At 45.4% G+C, this 26,910-nt stretch overlaps 1 protein-coding gene across 2 annotated transcripts; it reads right to left on the reverse strand.

The window, feature by feature from the left end:
• Nucleotides 1-1,700: 1,700 nt before the first annotated feature.
• PSAT1 (phosphoserine aminotransferase 1) lies at nt 1,701-26,910 on the reverse strand. 2 transcript variants are annotated; one of them, XM_012759809.2, is made up of 9 exons: nt 26,753-26,910; nt 23,857-23,917; nt 22,818-22,887; nt 20,325-20,530; nt 18,749-18,921; nt 16,767-16,936; nt 11,663-11,791; nt 4,252-4,389; nt 1,701-2,836 (listed from the first exon to the last, which is right to left on the reverse strand). In XM_012759809.2, exons 1-9 carry the CDS (start codon nt 26,810-26,812, stop codon nt 2,731-2,733), a joined length of 1,113 nt encoding a protein of 370 aa, XP_012615263.2. In that variant the 5' UTR covers nt 26,813-26,910; the 3' UTR covers nt 1,701-2,730. The 2 variants fall into 2 exon arrangements, with proteins under 2 accessions (XP_012615263.2, XP_075864718.1); XM_076008603.1 differs by lacking the exon at nt 23,857-23,917 and having other exon boundaries at nt 26,753-26,884.

Consider the following 26,910-nt stretch of genomic DNA (forward strand, 5'->3'; position numbering starts at 1 on the left):
GACGGCTGGTCGTACAGAGTGGGGCAGGAACTCGAGGCTTACGTCGGAGCGTGGGCAAATGCATGCCACACTCCAGGAACCATAAGCACAGGAGAGGAGCAAGAGGCCAGGCCGGATGCTATTGATACAAAGCTCTGGCTTCAGGGCTAAGAGGACTGGGCTCTTTTATGCATCAACAGGAGCATGAGGAGAAGTCTTCGTCCAACCAGCTGTGGTGGGAAGGGGGAATGGGGCAGAGATGAGGCTGCTGAAATAATCTCAGAGGACACAGCAGAGCTTATTTCCTGGCAATGGGAATGGAAATAAGCAGAGGTTCCAGAAGCACAGGTCTGGTACAGACGACAGGGATGTGCACCCACATGTGAAGCGTGAAGAAAGAGGGGAGGCCGACTCTCAGCACTATTAGTGTTAATTTAAGGGTTGTGGTTATTATATCCTGCATCGAGCCCTTGTTTTAAACTCTTAAACATCTTTTTTCTGATGACATGGACTTGAAGTTTAAAAAATATTTAAAATTTTTAAAAAACTCTTAAATATCCCTGAGATAAGTGAGGGAATTATTTCAATCCTCCTTTTACAGATGAGAGAACAAAGCCTGGGAGGCTGGGACCCGACCAGGGCACCCAACTGATCAGAGCAGAGACGGGATGAGAAAGCAGTGGAGTCCTCGTTGTTCAATCAGGCGAAACAGGAAGACGGCTCAAAACCGTCCTAGTGGCGTGTTTCTGGGGTAAGTGGGACAAAGTTCATAGAACTTGACACCTTGAGCTGCGATGGAAGGTGGTTTGCTGATAATGTACACTCTAAGAGCAAACGGAAATCTACCATACTGCATCGCAAATCAAAACCACAATGAGATATCACCTAAGCCCAGTAAGATTGGCCTCTATCAAAAAATCTCAAAACAAATGCTGGCAAGGATGTGGAGAGACAGGTACACTCTTACACTGCTGGTGGGGACTGCAAATTAGTGCAACCTTTGTGGAAAAGAATTTGGAGTTACCTCAAAGAGTTTAAAATAGAAATACCATTCGACCCAGCGATAGGATTATTAGGCATCTACCCAAAAGAGCCTAAGACATTCTATTATAAAGACATCTGCACCCCAACGTTTACGGCAGCACAATTCACTATTGCAAGGACGTGGAAGCATCCAAGTGCTCGTCAATTCATGAGTGGATTATTAAAATTTGGTATATGTATACACTGGAATATTACCCAATTATAAGAAACAACAGTGAGCTAACACTGGTTATATTATCCTGGATTGAGCTTGAGCCCATTATCCGAAGTGAGGTGACACAAGACCTGAAGAATGGGCTCCACATGTACTCGCCATCAAATTGGTACTGACTGATTAACTCTACAGAGCTCAAATGGTGGTGGTGTTCACCAGGGATTCAGGGGTTGAGGGGGTAGACCCACATCTGAGGGATGCGGTGAGCATTGTGGAGGGGAGGGGCATACCTCTAACACTTCATAGGGAGAGGCAAAGATGTAAAATGTAACCAAAATGTTTGTACTCTCATATTTTCCTGAAATAAAAAATAAAATAAAATAAAAAAATAAAATTAATGCGCAAGACTCGAGTCTTGCACCTTTGGTTGAAATAAATTACCCCTATTAAGTGCTATTTTTAGAATCAAGTTTTCCCATCATAAAGTTTAAAAGAGAGGTAGAGAAATTCATTAACATGGACTGAGATGTGTTAGGACTTTAATGTTCTTCACATATTCAACATAAAATACTGACAACAGATAAACAATAGGGGAAAATACTTTCCAGCAGAGATCTAGAACTCAAAGTATCACCGTGGTCAAATGCTACAAAGGAAACAGTCGAGTGAACAAAAGATAAGGGAGTTTCACACAGATTTTCAGTTTCAAGGCCTCATTTAAAAAAAAAAAAAAAAAAAGAACAAACCATCCAACCAACCTTTTCTTCTACTTAGGGAAAGACGAGTAAAAATGAATCAAAAACTTCTAAATCTTGTCCATGAAACAGCTTAATAAGGACCAGAGGGTTAAGGAGGGGGCACACCTGTTGCTAATGGAATGCTACACCCCACAAGGTCAGAGATTCAACAAATTCTAGAAATTTCTACAGGTTTTTCTGAGAACCATATTAGTAGAAATATAAATGCATAGAAATATAAAGTATATGGTATTAAAAAGATCTATATAATCTCATATATAGTCACTTTTATCTCTCTATGAGGAAGATCTGCAGTTTGCCCTTTTACCTGGTACTCCTAAACGCTCATCAAATGATCCATGTCAACCGTAACCAACAGCTGCTGAACCCCGGAGGCCCCCCCATCTAGATTCAGCACCTAGAGAGCCCCACCTACCCTCCATGCTGTGTAGTCCCACAGTTCCCAAAATAATTAATTGCAACTTGCATTATTAAGTCCACAGGTGCATTTGAATACTGAGCTCTAGCTAGAAAAAGCAACAGCAAAGACAAAATAAGCTGGAATTCATTAGAAAAGCAACAGGAAAATTGTAAAAATGCTTCCAGTTCCAGTCAGAATTAAGATGGCTATTAGGTCCCCCTAGCTTTGCAGAGCTGTGGATAGTTTTGCTGTTGTTCTCTGAAAAAAGAATCTAGAATAAGCGTGTTCATTTGAGAAAAATAACCGTATTTGTTAACTTTTGGTAGCCATTCCCAAGATGCCTTCAATTTTGCATGTCGTTCAAGGGCAGAGTATATACTGGTTAGGATGTTTTTTCATAGCTGATGCATCTCCAAAAAATTTTTCATGAAGGCGGCCAGCTTCTGAACGTCTTCAATTGTGACGGCATTATACAGAGAGGCCCGGATGCCTCCCACAGACCTACAGTGAGCAAAGATTCAACCATTAAGAACAAAAGCATCTAATTTAGTACCAAAGCAACTCTTTTTGTAGTCAACAGCTCCTAAGAGTTCCAATGCTTAAGACCAGGGGTCCTCAAACTTTTTAAACAGGGGGCCACTTCACTGTCCCTCAGACCGTTGGAGGGCCATTGGAGAGTGCGGCTCACATTCCACACATGCACACTGTGGGCCCGGGACAAGTCGGCCACTAAGCAGGACAGGCAGTGGCGGCAAAAACACCCAGCAGGCCAGATAAATGTCCTCGGCGGGCCACATGTGGCTGGCGGGCCATACTTTGAGGACACCTGCTTAAGACCATCACATCCAGCTTCCCAGCTGAAAACCTGCAGCAGGTGCTAAAGAGCTTCCCACATCTCAGACATTGGAAAATCCCCCCTTATGCAGTGAAGGTTCTCTATGCTGACAGTAAACTTAGATTCATTCAAACTATTTGCTTTCTGTTTGTTTGTTTTTTGCCAAACTGCCAACTGATCTTTATTTTGTCAAAGTATTTAACAATATAAAACAGTTCATATTTCTTCATTTCAGCTTTTCAAAAAAATCCAATAGCAGAAGTAGCCAAACGCTGCTACAACACAGAATAACATGTCATTCATGAAAACACCATGAGTGGAGTTGTCCCTGTCAGCATCCCAGAACCATCGAGCAGCCACGCTTCAGCCTGTGGTCTCTTTGCACCATTTCCCAATAAAAGGAACCACGGCTCCTCAGAGAAATAGCCAACTCCAGGTCTGATGTGTTTTGAGATGAAAAGTTAAGGTTCTGTGTTATATAAAAGAAGAAGAAGAAGAAGAAGAAAAAGGAAGGAGGAAGAAGGAAGGCAAACCATTCACTCTTGACAAAGAAAAGAAACAAGATGGGGGAAGAAAAGACAAGTCAGAAGAAGACGGCAGTTCTGCTCACCAAGCCATCACGAGCCTGCCGCGCATCACGTGCTGGCGAGATGAGCATCTCAGTGCTGCTACTGTCACATGTGAGGACATTCACTTTTTATAGAGCATGCAAGATTAACTACTCCATCTGATGTTCAGCTGGAGAGACAGGGATGTTTCAACACTGGAATGGAGCGTACGGTACCAGCCTCATCTGAGATGGGCTGGCAACCTCTGTGCCATACGAGCAGTTTGAGAGGTTTTCAAAGGTCATTTTGACAAAACTCCCATGCAAGATGTAGCTCCACTATACTCTCAGTTGGGGAATTGTGTGAAGGGTTCCATAAACAACTGGAGGAAGGCGTATCTGTGACAGCTGGTTTTGGCAACAAGTTACATAACTGCTACTCCACGCTAAGCAGGCTCCTCGACTTGTTTCATCTCACATTTGAAGAGCTAAAGCCAATTCTCTGATGAGTTTGTGGACGGGAGGTGTACTCACCTATGTCCTTTCAAGGAGATCATACTGAGTTCAAGAGCTTTATCAAGAAATCTTTTCTCTAAAGCATCATCTCCCTTGGCACTGCCAATGCGGAATGGAATATTCATCTTGCTTCTATTTTGGGGCTCCACTGGACATCTGAAAAATGTGTTCATTATTTTAGCTACTTTTCTGAAATGTACAGGTTGTCATTAACAAATCAACAGATTGTTTTAAACATTTTCTATATATAAGCAGGAGATTAAACAAAAATTTGCCCTAGAACATTCATAATTGATTAGGGAGACCAGACTCTTGCATATGGAACAGTGGGTTAGCATCCTCTTATATGACTTGTACTTAATCTCATAAGCCTCAATTTCCTCATCTGAATACTAAATACAATAATACCTTCATCTCAAGCTAGTGATAGCTCAGTGGTACGACATATATGAAGCTTCCAACACATGGCAGCCACACAGCAAATGTGAATGACCCTTTCTCTGCAAAGCTGCAGAGAAATAATAAGATGGTCCCAATAGCAGCTATAAGACAAAAATAATAAGCAGCAACTTTCAAAGGACTTATTACACCCTGTATTGTCCCAAGCTGTGTGACCTTGAGCAAGTTACTTACCCTCTCTGCTTTGTCTCACCTTCCTCATGTAAACAGTGGGAATAATAACAGAACTTACCTCAATTTACCTCAAGGTGTTGTGAGAATTAAATAAGTCAGTATTTATAGAGAATGTTTATAGCCCATTTTAAAAATTTAAAAAAGAGGTAGAATCTAGTTCTCTAGTTTTTGAATCTGGGCTGGCCTTATGACTTGCTTTGGCCAAGATATTGGAACAGAAGTGACTCTGTAACTTCCAAGCATAGGCCTCAAGAGAACTTACAGCTTCCCTTTTTGTTCTCTTAAAATATTGCTGCTACTTAAGCAAGTCTGAGCTAGCATGCTAGAGATAAGTGTCCCAGCCAACACCAGCACCAACTGCCAGACATGTGAAACCATTTTAGACCATCTGACTCCAAATGAATCATCAGATGACTTCAACTGAATGAGGGATCCTGAGACCAGCAGAAGAACCACCTAGCTGAGCTCAGCCCAACCTGCCACCCAAAGATTTATGAGCAAAGAAAATGGTGGTTAAGTCATTAAGTTTTGGGATGTTCTATGATGCAATAAAAGATAACTGACACAATTTAAAACAGCGTGTGGAACATATTAAATGCCATATAAATACCAGTTCAATACAATAAATTTGGTTTTTTTTATTCCTAGCACCTTGCATAAGGCACCATATAAACTCTCAAAAATGAATGATGAGTGAATTTTTGTCTAGGAAAGGTTAATATTTGATTTCAGTCTCTGATTTGGAAAATAAGCAGCCAAAATTATTTTCCACTGGCAACTAAAGGAGACAAACTGAAGAAGAGCTGACAGGATACTCCAGAATTTTTTAAAAGTACAACATGTAATAACCCTTTCTCTTTCCCTTTTCTCAGTACATCCTATTTTATTCTTACACTTTACAAATGGGATCCATTAAAGTTAAATACCAAATAAAAGCAGTGTGAGAAGTCCCTTGAAGGCACATCCATAATTCCTGTTCAAGTTAATGAGAGTCAAGTGTATACCTTCAGGCAGAAGAAAGGCAAAAAACGGGACCAACCATCTGGAATAAGCTTGGAGTCTGAATTCCAGGCCCCCCTTACCCACCAGGTGGTGGGTTTCATGGCTGATACTTAAACATTCTGGCCACACTTTTTAGATATTCTGCTGCCTCATGCTCCCAATGTGAGGGTCCAACCACAGAGGTAGAGCAACAAAAAGCACATTTAATTTAAGAAAAAATTTACAAGGAGGAAGAATTAAGAATCTGTATTTACAATTCACTCCCCCCCAAATTTACCCATCCTATCATGAAAATAGAAGATACCACAGAAACCATAATGTCATAAAAGCTAGAAATGGAAGATCAAATCACCATGCCACAAATATTTGCACAGTACCTACAGCAATATGTCTCTAGCAAGGGGCTGAGGAGAAAAAAAATTAAGATTAAGGGGAATTAAGTGCTCTTAATCTAGTGAGAGAGGGCTCTGTAGGGAATCACAATTCCGTGGGAGAACTGCCATAACAGCAATGGGGTGTGGAGGCAGAGAGCTGGGTAAGTAATTCTGTGGAAGAAGCCTGACAGGTTTCAGAGTAGGGGACACAGCTATTAGGATGGACAAGGAGGAGGGCCATCTGCCAGAGAACTGCAGCTGCAAAGGCACAGGGGCTTCCAGCGAGTTTGCTGACTTCACAGGGGTGTTGGCTTCCCTGGCCAAGAAGGCCGAGCAGAGGGACAGGCCTGGGCTGTGGACATGCTCTGCTGTGGACTGGACCCTTGCGAGAGGAGCCGTCGGATTTGCACCACCAAATGAGGTCTGTGTTTTAGAAACATAACTATGGCACACGGAGGAGAGACTGCAGGGTGAAGAAACTGGGAGACTGAGAGACCTGCTAGAAAGCTCTTATAAAAAACTTTCTAGGTGAGAAGGAACAGGTCCCTCGCTACTCACATAAATGAGTAGAACAAGAAGGCTCCACACCAGCTCCCTTTGTTACATTTTAAATACAGAGGACTATTCCTGACTTCCACAGGCAAAGAGGCTCTCCCCTTTTCTGGAAACACATGGTCCTCCCTGTCAAAGTTTCTTTTACCCATTTTCAGAGACACATGGACCATGAAATAAGTAACCTAGATTTTTAAATATCTTCCAGGATCTCAATATTGGCTTCAATCGTGTTTGTAAACACTGGGTGAGCCACATCAAGTGTCCCTGTGGATAGATCTGGCCACGCTCCTCCGTTTGCAACCCCTGAAGTTAACACTAAATCTCAGAGGCAGCAGGGTCTCTGCCAGAAGGGCTGAGGTAGGAGAAGGGGCCAGGGCTGACTGAGAGGCTACCTGTGGGCCCCAGTGGGCGCAGAACCAGCTGGGTAACCCCAGAGCTACAAAGATTTGGCAGACAGTGCAGATGGGAGCCAGGGCAAGGGTGGCACTTCCCAAAGTCCAGGGGGAGCACGGACACAGAAGGTGCCAACCGGTGTCAATGGAAAAGTGGTTTCACAGCCAGAGAAAAACTTAGGAGACGCTGCATTAACAGGGCTGAGCAGGTTTCTTTACTCCTGACTTCCTGCAGCCTCCCATAAGTTGGTGTGAATGAGGAAGCCCAGGAGGTCACAGAGGAACACAATTTTCCCTGATCATAAGTGACTTAAAATCTCTCCCCACTGCAGGGAAATGGTGTTCCGGAGAGCCCCCTCTGAGAAACCCCGGGGCCTCCCAAGGTATCAGGAGAGGAAGATGAGGGAAGGTACAGCTTCGGCCAGAGACACTCATCTCAGGAAGGTGGTGAGGGTCGGAAGGGCGCGTAAGGAAGTCGCAGGAAGTAGGCAGGTGATAATGGGATGTTCACGTCACAATCTGTCCCTCTGAAAGGACATGTCAGAAACAAAGGGAATGAAAAATAAGACTGCGTGAGGAAAGAGCCCACCAAAAACCCATGCAGGCCGCCTCTTACTGCCTGGTTTTGTTAATAAAAAATTAAATTCGTATACAACTATGAAAATTTAGAGTAAAAATATGAAAATCTATCATCCCCTTCCACAGAGGTGGCTACCATTAACAATCTGGTATACATTTTTCAGGATCTTTTAAAATATGTAAGCATACATACGTGTGTGTATACATGTGTATATATGTATGTATATACAACTGTTGTGTTTTTTATAAAGACTAATAGGTCTTTTTCTACACTTGCTCTTTTTCCTTTTGGCCTCATGATGTAACACGACCATCTTCCTACGTCTGCTCAGAGACCTGTCCCATTCTTCTCAGTCCAGACATAACTCCATACTACCAACAATCCTAATTTCTTATCAGACCCCAACTGACGGGCACCGGGATTATCTCCAGATCTTCAGCATTACATCCTACACTGGACTCGCCAGTGCCTAATTCCACGCACACCACCCAGGCAGAGCACCGTGGAGGGCAGAAGCCTAACACAGAAATCCTTGGTCAAACAACACGTTGAGTTTTAAATTTTGATAAGTGCTGCGAACTTTGCTCCAAGTTTGTCCAGGTTTATATTCCTACCAAAAGTGCATTTCCTCACCAGCACCAGATGTTATCAGTCTTTTTGATTTTTGCAGATCAAAGGCAAAAAATACCTTATCATTTTAATATACATTTCCTAAAGAGCAAATGAAGTTGGGCATCTTTTAATTTGTCCATTAGGCAGGAGTATTTCTTCTGTGTTGTTTGTTCATACACTCAGCAACCACCCCCATTTTTATTCGGTTATCCTTCTCCATGTATTTGGGGGTTCTTGCCTATTATGAAGGATAGTAACCTTTATATGTTATATGCTACAAAATCATTCTCATGTCTGTCATGTGTTTTCTTTTTAATTCTGTTTAAGATATCTTAAACTATATAAAAACTTCACATTTTCATGTGATTAAATATGTCATCTTTTACTTTATGGCTCCTGAGTTCTATGGCCTCTTTAGGAAGCCTCCTGCTCTCCTAGACTTGAACAGCACAGGCTCTGGAATGAGCCTCCCATGACGGCCCCCACACCCCATGTTCACATCCTGGCAGATCCCACTTCCCAGCTACGACCTAGTCCTGCCTGTGCCTGTCACAGAGGCTTGGTGTCTACCACACAGGGCTGTGATGACAAGATGCGTGCATATGTGGAAAGGCCTAGGGCCCTGCCTGTTTCATTTCATTTCAGGGTCTTCCTTAGACCCATGAAAATATGCCTCCTTCTCTTTCCTAAGGCCTCAGTGATATCCAGATATGCAATCTGTCACTTGGACATCCTTATAATAATCAAATTAATATCTATTATATATTAAGCACTATGTATCAGGAACATCCTAATTGCTTCATATAACAATAACCACAAATAATAATATTAAGAGCTAACATGCAAGGAATGCCCCTTATGTGCCAAGCACTGTTTCTAGCACTTTATTAACCAGCACAAGACCCCATGCTCTCAATTCCCATAATACATAATTTTTATTCACATGCATTTCCATCTAATCCTCACAACAGTCATAAGAAGCATGTTCCATTATTATATCCATTGTACAGATGAGGAAACTGAGGCTTAGAGCAGCTAGGTCATTTGTCCAAGGTCACATGCTAATAAATGGCAATAAATGAGTCCCACGGGGGCCCAACTTAGGGTCAGCCAGCGCCATGTGAGTGGTCAGGCTATGGAATAAACTCGGGGCCTTCAGTGGTTGTCTTATCTAGTCTCAGAATTCCCCGCCGAGGTCGCTGGCAGGGCTGGCGTAATCCTCAGCAAACTGCCCGGACTGTGCTCAAGTAAAGGAGCTGCCTTACGAGTCGGGGACACGGAAGGCAGGAAGGGTGCATCTGCTCAGAGACAGAGTGAGGAGCAAAGGCAGGGATAAGTCGCAAATTATAATTTGAGGTCACTTGGTATTCCTCTTTAAACTGCCCACTTCCCCTCTGGGGCCATGTTGCTGAACTATTTCCACAGTTCAAACGAAAAATGAAGAATTTCCTGAAAACCCAAGTACATTCAGGAACAGCTACTGAGTGTCCAGCTGTAAACAGAGGGAAGGGTCATGAGGTCCCACAGGACGTCGTCAGCCCTGGAAGACATTTTCTAGGCAGGCAGCCGAGGGGGTGATGGAAGTTCCCAGAGAGAGGTTTAAGGTCCTGGGTCAAGGCCACTCCTGAGACAATGAGGAGTTCTGGGTGCAAAGGGTGATGGGGTTCCCCAGGAGACGACCTGGCTGCCTGCAGGGAGAGGCCAACCGGGTTGGGTGCTTGGAGCTAAAGGACCAGCGGTGGGGTGTGAGAGGTGCTTGGAGCTAAAGGACCAGGGGTGGGGTGTGGGGGGGTGCTTGGAGCTAAAGGACCAAGGGTGGGGTGGGGGGGGGTCTCAGGGGATTCCCAGGGTTCCTTCTGTGCTTTCTTATTTTGTTTCTATTATAATTCCCTGGATTTGTCCCTGGGGGTATCACCATTCCTTCTGTCCTCCGGTTTCCCGCCTAGACGTCTCCTGAGAATTCCAGGAAGCCAGGACTTAATCTTCTGGGTGCCCCAGGAGCCTCCCTGGGACCAGGCCCCCAGGCTGCACTTGCTTCTCTGTTGCCCAGAGCCACAGAGCAGGCCGCAAGGCAGCCTGGGCGCCCCTGCCCCGGATGGCACTGAGAGAGCAGCCCAAAGGCCGTGGAACCTGGCCAAGCCTCACTGCCCCAGGGCTTGCGGCTGGACAGCCACCACATGCCAAGGACTCACAGGGCAGGCAGCAAGCGTTTTTAGGGCAGAGGTGGCAGTGGCATGCTGTCCAAAGAGTACACCCCCACACCCTGGACATGGGTGGTTACGGAGGTATGTCAGCAAGTCTTGGCTAAAAAATGCAATTCTAAGTTAGGATTGAGGCATCGCTCTGTCTCATGTGGCCGCTGAATTCTCAAAGACAGTACAAATTCCCAAGTTACTATCAGATATTTTTGTTACAGCAGACTGAACCCCAAAAAGCAATGATCACTAGGAAGGCAGAGGGGTGTCCCAGCTTGGTAAGTGAGTATAAGTGTTTACGTACATGTATATAAATACAAACACACACACACATATGCGCATGTACACGCACACAGCATGAAGTGAATGGATTCCTGCTGGCACCTTGATTTCAAACTTGTGGCCTCCAGAACAGTGAGAATAAACTTCTGCTGTTTTAAGCCCCCAGGTCTGTAGTATTTTGTTACAGTGACGTTAGGGGGCTAATGCAAGACCGGCACGTTTTCTGTAGCCCTCCCAGGTGCTGGTCCAGTGGTCAAGACATGTTCATTAATCATTTGGTCATGAAAATATTTAATTAGGCGTCAACCCATGCCATGGCCAACTCCATTCACAGACTGCAGGCTTGGGATGGGAGAATGGTGTCCTATAAGAGGGGAAGCAGTAAACTCTCTTAACGAGGGCAGTAACCTAGAGGAGGGGCCAGGAGTGAGTCTCTAACAGCAGCCCTTCAGTTGAGACCTTCCAGAAAGTGCGTATGTTTTTTTTCCCAAGAGACACACAGGAAGCAGGAAGAAGGAGAAGGGATCTATCCCAGGGAGTAAACTAAGAATCTTCCCCAGAGCGATGTCTTTGGTGTGACAAATGCCACCACCCACTGGGACACAGGTCCCCAAGCCAGGGAGTCCCAGAGTGGGGTGCAGGAGGGAGGAACCCACCCCCTGCTCCTGGGGCCAAGGACCACCCACCTCACCAGCACTTCAACATCAGAGACAGGTGAATGCATCCATTTTTAAAAGGTACAGAGTATACATACAGTTTTAAACTCACAAGAAGCTAAATGTGAAATAAAATCCATCGACTTACACGTAGAATCCTTGAGAATTATCAATAATCTCATAAATCATCTGAGATTTGATGGAACTAAGCTTCTCCATGGCTGTGGCACCGCCGTTGTTCTTAATCCACTCCAAGACCAAGCCCATAACATAGATGCTAAAATGAAGATTTAATAAAAAAAAAAGCCATTTAGTTCAGCTTTGCAAAAGTACAAAAATATTCAAGCAAATTGTTTAAGTGGCATTGAAACAGACTTAAAGACAGACTGAGAAATAGACAAGATCAAATCAGGGAACATGTGAACAAGAGCATATCATGGAGCAAGAATGAGGCTCAACCCAATTCTAGACCCCTGAAGGCCACTCAGAAAAAGAGGCTTCGTTAGACTCCTCGCCAGATGTTACATCAGTCCATTGTCACATCAGTCCCTCCTTGTCCAGGCCAAGTCCCATGGCAAACTCTTGGTGACACCTGGAATGCACTTCCCTCTCCCCACCACAGGGTGCCATCACACCCCTACCCAGAGTGAACACTTCACCTCCTGGACTCCCAGACCCCCTCGCCCACATCACCTGTGCAGATTTTTACCATTCGCCCCTTTATTTTAGACCTCTGTGTGCCTGTGTTTTGGACTCTATGGTCGTGGGAGCCTGGAGGCACACACTGTTCACCTTTCCTACCCACAGCCCCAGCTCAGAGCCTTCCAGTGGCAGAGAGTCAGTGTGGCACCAGGGTTAGGATATGGGTCAGTGCAGCCACTTACTGACCACCCAGGATGAGTCACCTCGGGAATATTCCACACACAGCCCCGTATACGGAAACATGCCCAGGTCAGGGTCAGTTAGGATGCACAGCAGGCAGTTAACAGTGGTTACCCTGGTGACTCTGCTCACCTGGAATTCTTCACTAAGTGTATGTGTTACTTTTCCAAATTTTTTAACACCTTGATTGCCAGGCTAGAAAAAAAATTGTTTTCCCTAGGGCCAAAGTGTTTCATTAAAACAAAACGATCTTTTCTAATTTGTTATTTTTTGTTTTCTTTGCATGAGTCACATACAACGCCATCCACGTTTTTTAGAATTAAATTGTCAATATTAGCCGGGCGCGGTGGCTCACGCCTGTAATCCTAGCTCTTGGGAGGCTGAGGCGGGCGGATTGCTCAAGGTCAGGAGTTCAAAACCAGCCTGAGCAAGAGCGAGACCCCGTCTCTACTATAAATACAAAGAAATTAATTGGCCAACTGATATATATATATAAAAAAAAAAATTAGCCGGGCATGGTGGCGCATGCCTGTAGTCCCAGCTACTTGGGAGGCTGAGGCAGAAGGATCACTCGAGCCCAGGAGTTTGAGGTTGCTGTGAGCTAGGCTGACGCCACGGCACTCACTCTAGCCTGGGCAACAAAGTGAGACTCTGTCTCAAAAAAAAAAAGAAAAAAAAAAAATTGTCAATATTAATTGCAACATGAAGAACATCAACAAGTAAGATTTTCATGAACTGCAGGGTTTTGCTTCACAAGGCCCCGGGCTCAAAACTAGTGTGAGTTAAATACAACTCACATGGCACTCGATGTGTTAAAGCAATACAAAATATTCCCTGTGTGGTAGGGCTTAGAAAAAGCACCTCAGAAATTGCCCCAGAAGACTCTCCAGCTATTTTAAAGATTCTGGCTCTGCAGAAGAGCTTCTGGAGTTGATGTTCTGGCACAACTTTCTCAGGAATAGGTGACAGTAACCACCACATTGAGCACTTTTCCCGGAGAAGAGCTCCCAAAGCTGATTCCACTACACACACACACACACACACACCCACACACACACACCAGGCTTCCCCCCATCCAGGGGAAGGTGGTCTGGGTCCCAGAGAAGACCATGGGACAGGCCGCTGGGCTTATTCTGCATCCTCCCATCCTTAACAAAGGGGGCCTGGGTTAACGTTTCTTTGTTTTGTATTTACATTAGTTATATTACCTCATACTGCAGCTAAAACAAATGCAGGTTCAGTTAGTCATGCTACGTAAAAACTGTTTTGTGGGGTTAGAAGAAGAACTTAAGCATCTCTTTCTTTATCCACTAATCAGGGTTGCTTGTTCTCCTGAAGAGTTAAAGAGAAGGACAGTGGGTCCTTTATTCCCCCCCAGCTCATTGCTCAGGGCTACGGAGCAACTATTTGAGGGCCATTTTATCCAGCACAGTTAAATCAAAGTTCCCAGGGCCATGGTCATTAGGCTCTGACAAAAATAAAAACAGAAACAAAAAAAACCACATGGCATCTTTTCAAACTTGGGACTCTACCCTTTGATGCAAAGTTCTGAGTGCCCATGAGATTTACATTCAAGGACTAGGGAAGGCATTTTGCCCAAATCTTTGTGTCTCCATTTAGAGATTGTTCTCACCGGGTGAGCTACGATTTTCTAACCTTGAGTGTTTAGGTACTCCAAGTGAACTCTAGTCACAGATTTAAGGTTATTCCTCAATCATACAGAACTTTTTTTTGCCTCTTTTTTGGAGGGGCAAAAGAAAGCAAAGCAACTTCTGGGAGGTTATCTTGGAATCAGAATCCATTATCTGCTGTCTTCTCCATTGACATGATTCTAACCTTGTTACTATCAATCCTGACTGGCCCCAAAAGAGCTGGTCTCAATTACTGCTGTTCTGACTCATCTGGGAAAGGAACTCTGCCCCTTTTCTGCCCTTGTTTGTGGCTCAGCCTTCTCCTCAGGCAGGAAAGGTCTGGAAAGAGAGTTCCTGCCCTCTCCCTAGCCCACGTCCACACCCCCAGTGGACCAGCGGAGCCGACAGTCACGGCCTGCGCAGGCGCTGGTGGGGGAGTCCCCGTATAAGAAAGTCTCTCTTCTGAGAAGACTTTCCTTCCGTGTCTCCAGGTCTGATTCCAGCCATCTTCACCTCCCGTTAGACCAAATGGCCTGCTTTCTCACTGTTCTTTTTAAGGGGTTTCACCCTACTATTAACAAGTGGATGTTCATTACATTTTTAAAAATGTACTTCAAGGTAACTATTGGAGAAGGTGCCTGGGGAGGGGGGTGCCACCTCCCCTGCCGGGGCTGTGCCCCACCACAACTTGCGGGCCTGCAGGCTGTGGGACAGTTCTTCCAGGACAGCACTTTTTCCCTGTCTCCTCCCTGCTGAAGCCGGTGGCGGCCTCAGCCTCCCTGGAAGACCCTCCTCCCTGTGAGGCAGGCCCGGCCCCACCTTCTAACGGGTCGGGATGCACCTCTCCCTCCTCCGGCCGGCCTGGAGCCTCGGCCCCTTCTCCAGGAACCCGGCAGTTGAGGTCCGAGTCTGCCCCCTCATCACTTAGCCTGCCGGTTCTCATGGCTGCCCAGGCCAGCTGGCCTCTGACCTCTGGTGCTTACCTGCTGCCTAGAGCCCCAGAGGCAGGACAGGCAAGCAGGAGCCAGGACTCAGGCCCACCCAACCCCACATGCATTTTCGGAACATTTTCTTTTCTTTTCTTTTGAGATACAGTCTTGCTTTGTGGCCCAGGCTAGAGTGAGTGCCGTGGCGTCAGCCTAGCTCACAGCAACCTCAAACTCTTGGGCTCAAGCAATCCTCCCGCCTCAGCCTCCCGAGTAGCTGGGACTACAGGCATGCGCCACATGCCCAGCTAATTTTTTCTATATATATTAGTTGGCCAATTAATTTCTTTCTATTTTTAGTAAAGACAGGGTCTTGCTCTTGCTCAGGCTGGTTTCGAACTCCTGACCTCAAGCAATCCTCCTGCCTCGGCCTCCCAGAGTGCTAGGATTACAGACGTGAGCCACCGCGCCCAGCCGGAACATTTTCAATCTGGGGAAAAAGAGTGGGTTTTGGAAGCCAGGGGAGCTCACCTGGACCACCTACTCCCTGAGGAAAGTGGGGGACACAAAGTGAGGAACTGCTCTGTATCCTGTGACCACACGGAAACCCAGTGGAAATTTCCACTGGAATTTGAACACTGAAAAAACTTCTTTCCTTCCTGTGGTAAATTATGTGGAAGACTTCTTCTTCTACAAGCAGCACCTGGCGGAAGTGGCGCTATGACAAGATCTGGACCCAGACGGAACCATCGCCTGCACTAGCCCAAGCCCCTCCTTTTAGCTGCTCCTTTAATAGAACTTCTCCCCATCACAGAAGAATTCTGTTGGGTAAAAGAGCCTGGACTCCAGGCCGGGCGCGGTGGCTCACGCCTGTAATCCTAGCACTCTGGGAGGCCGAGGCGGGCGGATTGCTCAAGGTCAGGAGTTTGAAACCAGCCTGAGCAAGAGTGAGACCCCGTCTCTACTATAAATAGAAAGATATTAATTGGCCAACTAATATATATAGAAAAAATGAGCCGGGCATGGTGGCGCATGCCTGTAGTCCCAGCTACTTGGGAGGCTGAGGCAGGAGGATTGCTTGAGCCCAGGAGTTTGAGGTTGCTGTGAGCTAGGCTGACACCACGGCACTCACTCTAGCCTGGGCAACAGAGTAAGACTCTGTCTCAATAAATAATAAATAAATAAAATACGTGCAAATATTTTTAAAAATGTGTCTCTATCTATCTATAATCAACTCATTTAAGCCCCACGGCAACCCAGTGAAGAGGGTCCCATTATTGCTCCCTGAGACCCTAAGGCAGGGCCACCTTGCTCTCCCTGAAGTGCTACAATGAGGCCCCACTCGGATGACAGGAAGCCAGGCTGATAGGACCCCTGATGACTGCGCTAAAAAAGAGAAAGGTGTTTCCAAGCCAGTAGGCGCGTTGTCAGGCAGCCAGCTTCGTGCAGGCCCAGCAGGGAAAGAAAGGAAAGCGCTCGACTATTCAAAGTTCTTCTCCAAAGCTGCCCCAGCTGTTTGAGATGCAGGACATGGCACCTCATGTACAGAGAGCTTGTAGGTTAATGGTGAACCACCAGGGCCTGGGTTACCAAGATCAAACAAAAAACACCACCATCCCACAAAAGGGCAGGATGAAAAACTGATCAAACACTGGGCAGAGGATGGAGAGAGAGAGGTGAGCTGGGAGAGAAGCCTGGCGGGACATCTGGGGCTGTTTGGGCAGCAGCTCAAGGAAGCACGATCTGCTTTGAAATGCCACCTCTGCTTTGACGGGAAATGGTGACCCACGGCAATGCAGTGTCCCAGAGTTACCTGAAACACGGAGGTGTGTTGTACAAGGAGCTGTTTCCGGCCTGCACCTTGTACTCCAGGACCGAGGGGCACTCTCTGAGCGCGAAGCCCAGCAGGTCATCGCGGATGATCACCACGGTGACCCCGGCAGAGCCAACGTTCTTCTGGGCACCAGCAAAAATCACACCAAACTTAAAAAGAGAAAGACGTGCTGCTTTAGAAGCATTTGGTCATTTTTCATAAACGTATGCAAACTTCCCAACCTCTAGCCAAAGCACAATTTTTACGAGGCAGTGACTCTATTCCTGTTTAGGGAGCAATCCGTGCTCTCAAGGCATCTCCATCTGGGACAGCAAATCCCTACCCAGAGTTCCAAGGCCTAAAGACGGGCTCTGCCTGGTCCCCTACCCTGGAAGGGGCCACCTAAGCCCATCACTGCCAAGGCCTCACACAGACTCATGTCCACTCTCCACACCTTTCTACATCCATGCCAGTCTTTCAAATGGGGCCTGACTCTCCTTGGCAACCAAGAAACGAAACAGGAGTTTTTATCTTTTTTTATTTGTACAAAGGGACAGTCAGAAGGTGCTGAGAAAGGGACTGCTGTGATAAAAAGAAAGAAGGGGACAAGCTGCCTGAGGGAGAAGAAATTTTAGAAAACAACAGACGTTTAAACATACTCCAGGAAATTTGTCGAGCAAGATATAAAACCCTCTCCCACGCTTGTCGATGAAAGCTTTAGGAAAATCGAGCGGCAACAGTGGGCGGTAAGTATTTTACAGTGACATTACTTAGACTCACTGGGGCCTGGTGATAATAAACAGCACACTATAAACAAAATGTGGTGTGTATCCACACAATGGAATATTACTTGGCCTTCAAAAGGAAGTTCTAACACACGCTGCAGCATAGATGAACCTTGAAGACGTTATGCTAAGTGAAATAAGCCAGTTACAAAAACCAAATATTGTATGGTTCCACTTACACAGGTACCTGGAGTAGTCAAATTCATAGAGACAGAAGTAGAATGGTGGTTGCCACGGGCTGGGGGCAGTGCAGCCACAGGAAGTTACTGTTTAATGGATAGAGCTTCAGTTTGGGAAGATGAAAAATTTCTGGAAATGGATGGTGGTGATGGTTGCATAACAATGTGAATATGCTTAATGCCTCTGACCTGTATACTTAAAAGTGGCTTAAAATGGGCCAGGCATGGAGGCTCACACCTATAATCCCAGCACTTTGAGAGTCGGAGGTGGAGGATTGCCTGAAGCCAGGAGTTTTGAAACCAGCCTGAGCAACATAGGGAGAACCCACCTCTACAGCAAATAGAAAAGTTAGCTAGGCATGGTATCATGCACATGTAGTCCCAGCTACTCGGGAGGCTGAGGCAGGAGGATCGCTTGACCCCAGGAGTTTGAGGCTGCAGTGAGCTGTGATGACACTATTGCACTCTAGTCTACAGAACAGAGTGAGACCCTGTCTCAAAAAAAAAAAAAAATTAAAAGGGCAGACTACCACTCAGATGCTTCAACTGTCGTTTGTAAATTCTTTATAGACATTATTGCCCTAGTTGCATGCACCTGGTGTACTGGCCCCTGCCCCAGCTTGGTGAGCCACTTGTAAAGTCTGTGTGCCCCATTGATGCTTTTAGAGTTGAGGTGGTTCCAACACAAGGGTCCCTCAAACTTGATTAGGCCCTTGAAGAGAACATGTTACTCCCAATGTGTTGACCAAAAAAGCTTCTATGAGCCACTCTCAAAGGCAGGTACTCCCCAACGATTTGAGTGTGATTCTGTAAGGCGATTATTATCATGGAGCCTGAGAATACCAGGACATAAAGCACTTCAACAAGCAATTGTCACCGTGCTCATGGACAGCTGCCCTGGCTCAGGGCTCTGCTGGCCCAAGATACCCAGGGTTCTTCCTGTTCTTAGATATATTAAAATGCCCCTAAAGAAATCGAGTCACTGGGTTCCCCCAACCCAGCCTCTTTTATACTCTACCTTGGAAACATCCACTGGCTTGGACAGGAAGTTTGAGGACATGTCACAAACCAGTACTGCCCCCTTGACATCAGGTATAAAGTCAAACTCCACACCGTGCACGGTCTCATTTGCACAATAATACACATAGGAGGCATCCGGGCTGAGGTTCCAGGTGCTTGGATCTGGAATTTCTATAACAGAAAACAAGTTTAAAACCTCACAATTCTACTCTTCTCTTTTCTTATGTGGGTGGCAGTTAAGCAGGATATCTCCCCCAGCAATGAAAGACTAATTCTAAAGCACTTCACAAGTGAAAGCACCCTACCAATCCTCCATTGTCATCACCACCAATATCCCAAAAGGAAATGATCAATCCCACCCTTCGACTGTTACCAGATACAAATAATCTTCAAAAATGGCATGGGGGGCCGGACGCGGTGGATCACGCCTGTAATCCTAGCACTTTGGGAGGCCGAGGCGGGCGGATTGCTCAAGGTCAGGAGTTCGAAACCAGCCTGAGCAAGACCCCGTCTCTACCAAAAATAGAAATAAATTAATTGACCAACAAAAAATATATATACAAAAAATTAGCCGGGCATGGTGGCACATGCCTATAGTCCCAGTTACTCAGGAGGCTGAGGCAGTAGGATCGCTGAGCCCAGGAGTTTGAGGTTGCTGTGAGCCAGGCTGATGCCACGGCACTCACTCTAGCCTGGGCAACAAAGTGAGACTCTGTCTCAAAAAAAAAAAACAGAAAAAAAAAAAAAAGAAAAAAAATGGCATGGGAAGCTGGGCGTGGTGGTACATGCCTGAGTCCCAGCTACGCAGGAGGCTGAGGTGGGAGGATTACTTGAGCCCAAGAGTTAGAGACTGTAGTGCACTATAATCACACCTGTAAAAAGCCACTGCACTCCAGCCTGGGCAACAGTGAAACCTCGTCTCAAAATAAAATAATTTTTTAAAAAGGCATGGGGGATATTCGGGTTTTTTTTTCTTGTAACCCAGCATCCATCCAACCTACATCCATTGAGGAGTTAGTACTTTCTTTCTGGGACCCCAGCCCTCACCCATCCTCAGCTCATGTGGTTCCAGTGGAGCCAATTAAACCCAGAGGCAGCATGTGACTCCGGCATGGCCACAGTGACTGATTGAGAATGGGGCTCAGGGGACATGAGACCATTCTAGGGAATGCTCCACAAAGGCAATGGAAGTTGGGAGAATATAAGGTCGAGAGCAGCTGCGGCCACCTTCCAAGAAAGAGGGGACAGCTTCCCCTGACTGTGGAGCCACCATGGGAGACAGGGAGACATTGCTGGTGCCCCTAATCAAGACAAGCCAGCCCTGGGCTTTTCAGCCTATGGATAACTAAGTCAGCCTATAGATAACTCTTTTTGCAGAAGCTAAGTCAGCCTATGGATAACTCTTTTTGCAGAAGCTAGTTAGTTAGTAGTCTTAACTAGCACAGCCACCAAATCTAAATGGTATGCAATTAACTACTGACAAGGGGAGTTAAGCATTAAAAACTGCAGACCGCCCCCGGCAGGGATAACCCAGCACCAGCGTTTCACTGTCCAGCTAAGCTCCCAGAACTTACTCGTATAACTCCCAAGTTTAGGGTGGACGACATTCACAGTCCCAAACTTCTTGGCTTCTTCTGCGGCCTTGGCTGACCAAGCTCCTGTCACCACATAGTCGGCACACCTTCCTGCTTTCAGGCCAATCAGGTTTAAGGGGACCGCGCTGAACTGGCCACATCCACCTCCTTGCACAAAAATTACCTTGTAGTTGTCTGGAACGGCTCTGGGCGGAAGCACAGGTGACAGTAAATATAGTCTGACGTGGTCAAAGATTGAGAGTGAGGGAAACTGTACCAAGTGCTTTACCTTGGGGGCATTTACAACAAGAAATACAGTAAAGTTCCACTGCTACTTTGGCTTCCCTATTTCAGTCATTTATCTATTCATTCCTTGGACAACTGCTCACCGGGGACTCACAGAAGCCTGTGGTTACTGTTTGACCAGAAGCTCTTCCTGCTTTACCTAGTGACAATACCCTGGTGTCCCTTTAGGACATCACTGACCCTCTGCCACTCTCAGTCCACATGGTTCGACTGTGACCAACCCCAGCTGGAGGGGGTGAGCACCTGCCCCAAGCTGGCCAGTGGGATTTGGTGCGGGGACCTTTGCCCAAACTTCTAGGTAGGAGGAACTACTTCCATTGAGGAAAAGAATAAACATGTAGGAACTAATCCTGCAAGCCCTGGTGGCCATCGGCAGAGCAAACACAGAAGACAACAGAGCCAGAAGATAGGGGAAAAGACCTTCCTGGTGTCATCTGAGCTCCTAAATCCTCCAGAACTTTCTGTTAGGTGAGGTAAGCCAGTGAGTTGGGATCCTATCACTTGAAACCAAAAGTCCTATAAGTACTTATATGTCAAGCACCATGCTATGGATCAAATGGACACCGGGGAGGGATTTTTCATGATGCTTTAGGCCTAGTCACGTAATCACATACCTAACGTACATTCAGGTAAAGAGCAAAATTCTTCGGCTCCATGATGGAAAATGAAAACGATGATTAGAATGGCCACCAGCAGCAGAATAAGGCCAGCTCCAGAGGGATGAGGCCACAGAAACTGGACCCAACCCATCCAGTAAAGTCAGACTTAGGGAATAGGTATGCACAAGGCAGATTACCTGACCAGGGGAACAGAGCTCCCAGACACAAAGGTAAAATAATAAAGAGCAGAGGACAAGGTAGCAAGGTCTTGGGGAACAAGTGGTAGGTACCTAAATATCTTGTTCTGAAAGATGCCTGGTCTACATTCAATGCTCAGTAGGCTAGTGAAGCAGCCAGCCAGGCCTTAGGGACTTCAACCTCAATGTCCTTGCAGCTGGGAAGACTGGCACCCCAGGGTTCCAGATGTGTTACTCAGAGGCAGGGCAGTTACCAAGGCCAAGAACTGGATAAAAGGAAACTAGACAGAGGGCTAGATGCAGGGGTACGTGGTAGGAACTTGGTTAGGGGAAGTGAGGATAGGCCCATAAATTGAACTGGGACGCCGATCAGAAGAGACTCACAGGCATGTGGTCAAATGCTACCTCTCCCCAGGCTGAGGTTCCAAATACACCTCCATGAAGGACAGGCGTGTGAAGCCAAGCAGATGACTACAGGATCTGAACATTCACACTGCAGCAGGCTCCTACTGCTCCTCACAGAAATAGCACCAAGCCTGCCCCACCTGAATCACTTTATCAAGGCAATTTAAAAAGGAAAGTTATGGAAAAATCAACTCAAACTCTGTTAATGAAATAATGCAAGAGTAGACACTAACGTGTTAATGATTATCCCTGACCGGTGGGACTATAGATAATTCCAGTTTGTGAGTTCCAGTATTTTGTCTAACCTTTCTACCATGAACATGCATTACTCTTGTGAGCAGAAAAAAAGTGGTTTGTTTTCAAGTTTACTATATGCACAGGTGTATATGAGTACCTTTATATAATATATAAAACCTCTCCTTTAAACAGCAATCTATTTAAGAATAAGGTATCCTCTGGGTAGAAAAAACAGTGCAGACAACCCAGGAGGCTTCGTTTAAACAGCAGGTCCTGGAGTTTAGAACACATAAAATTACCCAAAGAGCCCTTTAAAAATAAATTTCTCCAGAGATTCTGATTCAGCAGATCTGGGTGGGGCCCAGCACTTGAATTTTTAAATATTTCCCCAAAAGGTGACTCTGACAGGTGATCTGAGACCCATACTTTAAGAACCCCTGAGCTAGTTCATATTCAATTATGCTGACAAAGATGACTATTTCTTTGTCATTTAAATCCCTTCCAAGCCAGTTTAACTGCCATAGTGCTGAAAAGTCTTTCCTAGTTTACAATGATTTAAATCTCTGGAAATATCCCATAAAATAAAAACAAAAGCACTAGCACAGGGTGGGCAACAAATAAAAAGCATTATGGACTAATAGTGAATTTGGAAGAATCCTAAAAGATCTAGATAGAAAATGATGTAACAGACATCCAGGTTTAGAGAGTATCAAACAAAAGTAATATAATTTGGTCTTTTTAAAACTTACAACAATTCCCGCACAAGATTCTCTGTGTTGTTAATAATCTTGGCAAAATCTGACGATCTGTGACTCATTTCTGTGGAAGGAAAGACAAACAACAACAAAAAAAGTTTCAGTTCAAAACCAAATGAATGGAAATAATTATAAAATTTGCAAGTAAATAATGTAGGGAAAGTTCAGTTATTCTGCATTCATATTGTGGGCCCAGGTTCACTAGTTTAAGGGACAATCTGAATTGATTTTCAAATTGCAAACATTTAAGCCTTATAATCATGGCATGATGACTTTTCAAGTGGCTTGCTCACTGAACAAGCTATTTATTAACTCAACACTCTTGTGATGTTCTCTGCGACTCTTCTTACCATCTCTTTCTCACAAACAGGAAACCATGTACAATGGTTGCCCTCTAGGACAAGAGCACAAAATCCCATGCTGTGATCTCACTTCACAGAAATTAAAGTGCATGTCTCAAACCCACAGGGACAAATTTTAATGGAAATATGCAATACAATTTACCCTATGGTCTCCTAACACCATGCAGCCTTTGGAACTACCACACACAAAAAATAAAAAACTAAATAAAAGAAAGTAAATTTTAGAACACAGAGGTCCTCTTCCTCAACGATATAGGGGAGAGACACATAATAATGAAATTATTAATGTGCAAGCCCTTCATAAAAGGTTTGTGTACTTTTAAATTTTAATAGGGTTATATTTAAGTGTAATAAAAATGTAAATTGAAAGTAAAGCAATATTATAAATGTTTGGGAGCACTGTTATGCAAATGCATAGTATCTTCTGATCCCAGATCCTGTGATTAGCAAAAACCAATTATGACAGGGTAAGTAGAGATGTCTGAAACTCTCACTGGCATTTACACTGTTTTCAAAATTGTTTCTATAAAACACACAACCTAAATTTTTAAAGGTTAAAAATATATGTATAAAGGCCTTTAGGAAGACCCTGCAGAAATTCTAAGATTAATGAATTTAAATTAGTTCCCTTTGAAATCTGGATATTTACAGAATTCAAAAGTAAATCTTACCAAGAACACTAATGCCAACTCCTTTGTAGTTTAATAACTCTTTTTGTATCTCTAACAACACCTAAAAAAAAAAAAGAAAAGAAAAGCTGATTTCGATATGCTGTGCACAGCTTTCCCTCGGTACATATAACCTGAAGAGGGAAGGTCTACTCACAAGCCAGTAAGGTCCCCTGGCTTCTGTCCCCGCCCACAGCCAGTCCCTTCCTCCCCATCTTCCTACGAAGCCTGTGATGATGCAACTTACACACATATTGACCATAAGATTAGGCAACATGATTGACACTAAGATACACTTTTTCCAAAGGTGTGAATTTATTTACTAATTCCCTAGAAAATGTCCTCTTCACAAATTTCATTCACCACTCTCCTAAACCTAAATAAAGTACAGAATGCATAAAGTTCTGGGTTCTGGAAACAACAAAAAAGAAAAAAAAATACAATTATATCCAAATTATACAGATAACTCAATTATCTGATCTCTTTTGGTCTAAGGTGCTAGACTGAGACGGGTGGGGTAGGCAAGAAGAAGGAAGAGTCACTGTGAATTAAGATGCATCCCAGGATGCTGCAACACAGTTGGCAAAATGTTGACAGAGGTGGGTCCCTGGAGGTTCACTATATTCCGTCTTTGCCTATGTGAGGATTTCCATAATAAAAAGAAAAAGAAAAAAAACTCTAAAATGAACACAAAATAAGCGCAAAAGACCCTCAATAAAAGCAGCCCACCAGAGAAGGTCTACAAATGGGAGATCATTTCTTTAAAAGAGACCATGTAAGGAGAACATCATTAAAACATAAGACTAACCTAACCCAGATTGCAACTTATCTGAAAAAACAGTACTTTAACAATGAAGAATTAGACAAAAAAAAAGATTGCCTCAAAAACCAGGTTCAAGAATGTATCACTGTTTTTTGAAATGGGATGCTTGTTAGCACTGGCTGATGACATAAACTTTAGTGAATTCTTTCCTTTAGGAAACAAACATTCATCGGTGAATCATTTTTGAACTTGTTCTAAGATTGTATTTTTCTATGGACAGTATTTCTTGAAAAGACATCTATAAAAGTTTATAACCAAAATCATTACAAAGAATTTTAAAGCCTTCTACTTAAAATGCACACCCCCCCCCAATTCAATGGGATGTTTTCCAAACTGCAGAATGCAATCACTTTTGTGGATCACAACTAATTTTTTTAATGAAACAGAACAGACTGAAGCCAAATACAATAAAAAAGTGTATGTCACAGATAATTAGCCTAAACATTCTTTCATAATGCTTTTATTTTTATAATTATATGTATGTGCTTGCCATTTTGTTAAACTATATTTTCCATTGTAGGTTACAGTCAAAAAAGTTTGAAAGCTTCTCTAATTTTTACAAGTCACTAAATCAAGAGGACACATAAAAAGCAACATCTGCCTGTCTCCCCGTCCCCCCACCCCTGGTTACAGACCATCTGGGGGCAAAAATCCTCCCAGGAAAATAATGAAGAAATAATTGTATTGCTGATGACAATTGCCATTATGATAAATTCATTAAAAATACACAGGGAACAAATATTTGGAAGACTCCAAAACCTCAGGGACAGAAGGAGACTACAGGAAACGATCCACAATTGGAGCAAGGAATCTTACCTAAAATGAACTGCAATAATTGAGAAAAAATAAGCCCCAGTTCTTTCGGCTACTGTGAGAGCTGCCCCCAGAAAAGCAAGATTGTCCTTTCCCTCTAAAACTGTAAGATTCTCTGTTCTTACCACAGCACAGAGGAGGCTGTGTCCCAGGGAGATTTGTACTCTGTTCAACAATTGATAATTGTAAAACACTTGGCTATGCCTCTTGCTGTTGCAACATTACTATCAGCTTTATCCTGGTTAGAAAAATAAAACTATCAGAGGCGGCAGCTGCCTGTCAGTGGGTTCGAGTCACAGCAGAGACTTTGCCTCCTTCATAGCGGGTGGGGCTGGGGAGGGTGAGTGCTGGTGGGGGGCGGTGAGGGTCTGGGAAGGCGGAGAGTGAGTTCCACTTGCACTTGCAGAGTCTGGTCGTGGCCCGGTGGAGAATTCAATCATTCTGTTTGCTCCAGAACAAACAGAACAGAGCAGAGTTAAGCAGCCCATTGCCTACCAGAGTACAAATACTCGAATGCCTTTAGGGGATAAGCAGGTTAAAAAAAAAGAGGGGAGAAAGGCTTTAAGGAAGAGTAGGTTCTCTAGGGGACAAGGAGGGGAAAGCTCTGAAGGCTCTCAAATTTACATTTCTGAAAAGCGGTGCTCTCATGTGCAGAGTAAACCGAACACGGGGGGGGGGGGGGCGGGGGGCGGAGGGACACGAGGGTTTTCAGTTTGCAATCCCCTTCAGTTAACTTGATCCACTGCCGTATGCAAAACCCACCATTCATTCATTCATTCATTCATTCATTCATTCATTCATTCATTCATTCATTCATTCCGTGTCCATTCAAGCACCCGCTCCACACTGCCCGTGCTCTCAGCGCAGCCGCGCGAGGCGAGCGCAGAGGTGGGAGCTTCCTTTCGGCCGCGCCTCCGCCCCCGGCACAGCCCGGCCCGGGAGAAGGCACAGCCCAGAGGCTACAGGTGCCTGCCCCCGCGGGGCAGCATGCACCGGCGGACCGAGTCGTGCACGCCTGGCACCTGCAGCCGGCGCCAGGGGCAGCTGCACGGGCACGCCTCGCCGAGCTCCCTTCACCGGCCGCATTCTTCCAGAAGCCGGCTGGCGGGCGCCACTGAACGCGGGGCGCGCGCGCAAGGGCAAAGCGTCCAGGAGCCTCGCGGCGGGGAGCGGGGACCCCAGTGGCCGGGGCTCGGACGCGAACCCGCCGCGCGCACGCTCCCGCCCGGACCGCACTCCAGGCGCGCGCTCGCGGGGACTCACCGAGCGCGGCAGCTTGGCGGGCCCGGGCCCGAAGTTGACAACCTGGCTCGGGGCGTCCATGGTGCGGCGGCAGAGGCAGCGAGGCAGCCGAGCGGGACCGAATACGCGGACGGCGAGCGCTCGTGGGCCGCGGCGGTGCAAGTGCGCGGCGTGCACCG

This window comes from Microcebus murinus, chromosome 12, assembly GCF_040939455.1.
Source record: "Microcebus murinus isolate Inina chromosome 12, M.murinus_Inina_mat1.0, whole genome shotgun sequence".
Taxonomy (NCBI): Eukaryota; Metazoa; Chordata; class Mammalia; order Primates; family Cheirogaleidae; genus Microcebus; species Microcebus murinus.

Coding starts and splice junctions, on each gene's coding strand:
- PSAT1 (XM_012759809.2), bottom strand. CDS start 26,812: ATGGACGCCCCGAGCCAGGTTGTCAACTTCGGGCCCGGGCCCGCCAAG. Junction 20,531..22,817: donor AATCTTGTGCGGGAATTGTT/GTAAGTTTTAAA, acceptor GCTTCCGCCCAG/AGCCGTTCCAGACAACTACA. Junction 16,937..18,748: donor AGCCAGTGGATGTTTCCAAG/GTAGAGTATAAA, acceptor TCTCTTTTTAAG/TTTGGTGTGATTTTTGCTGG.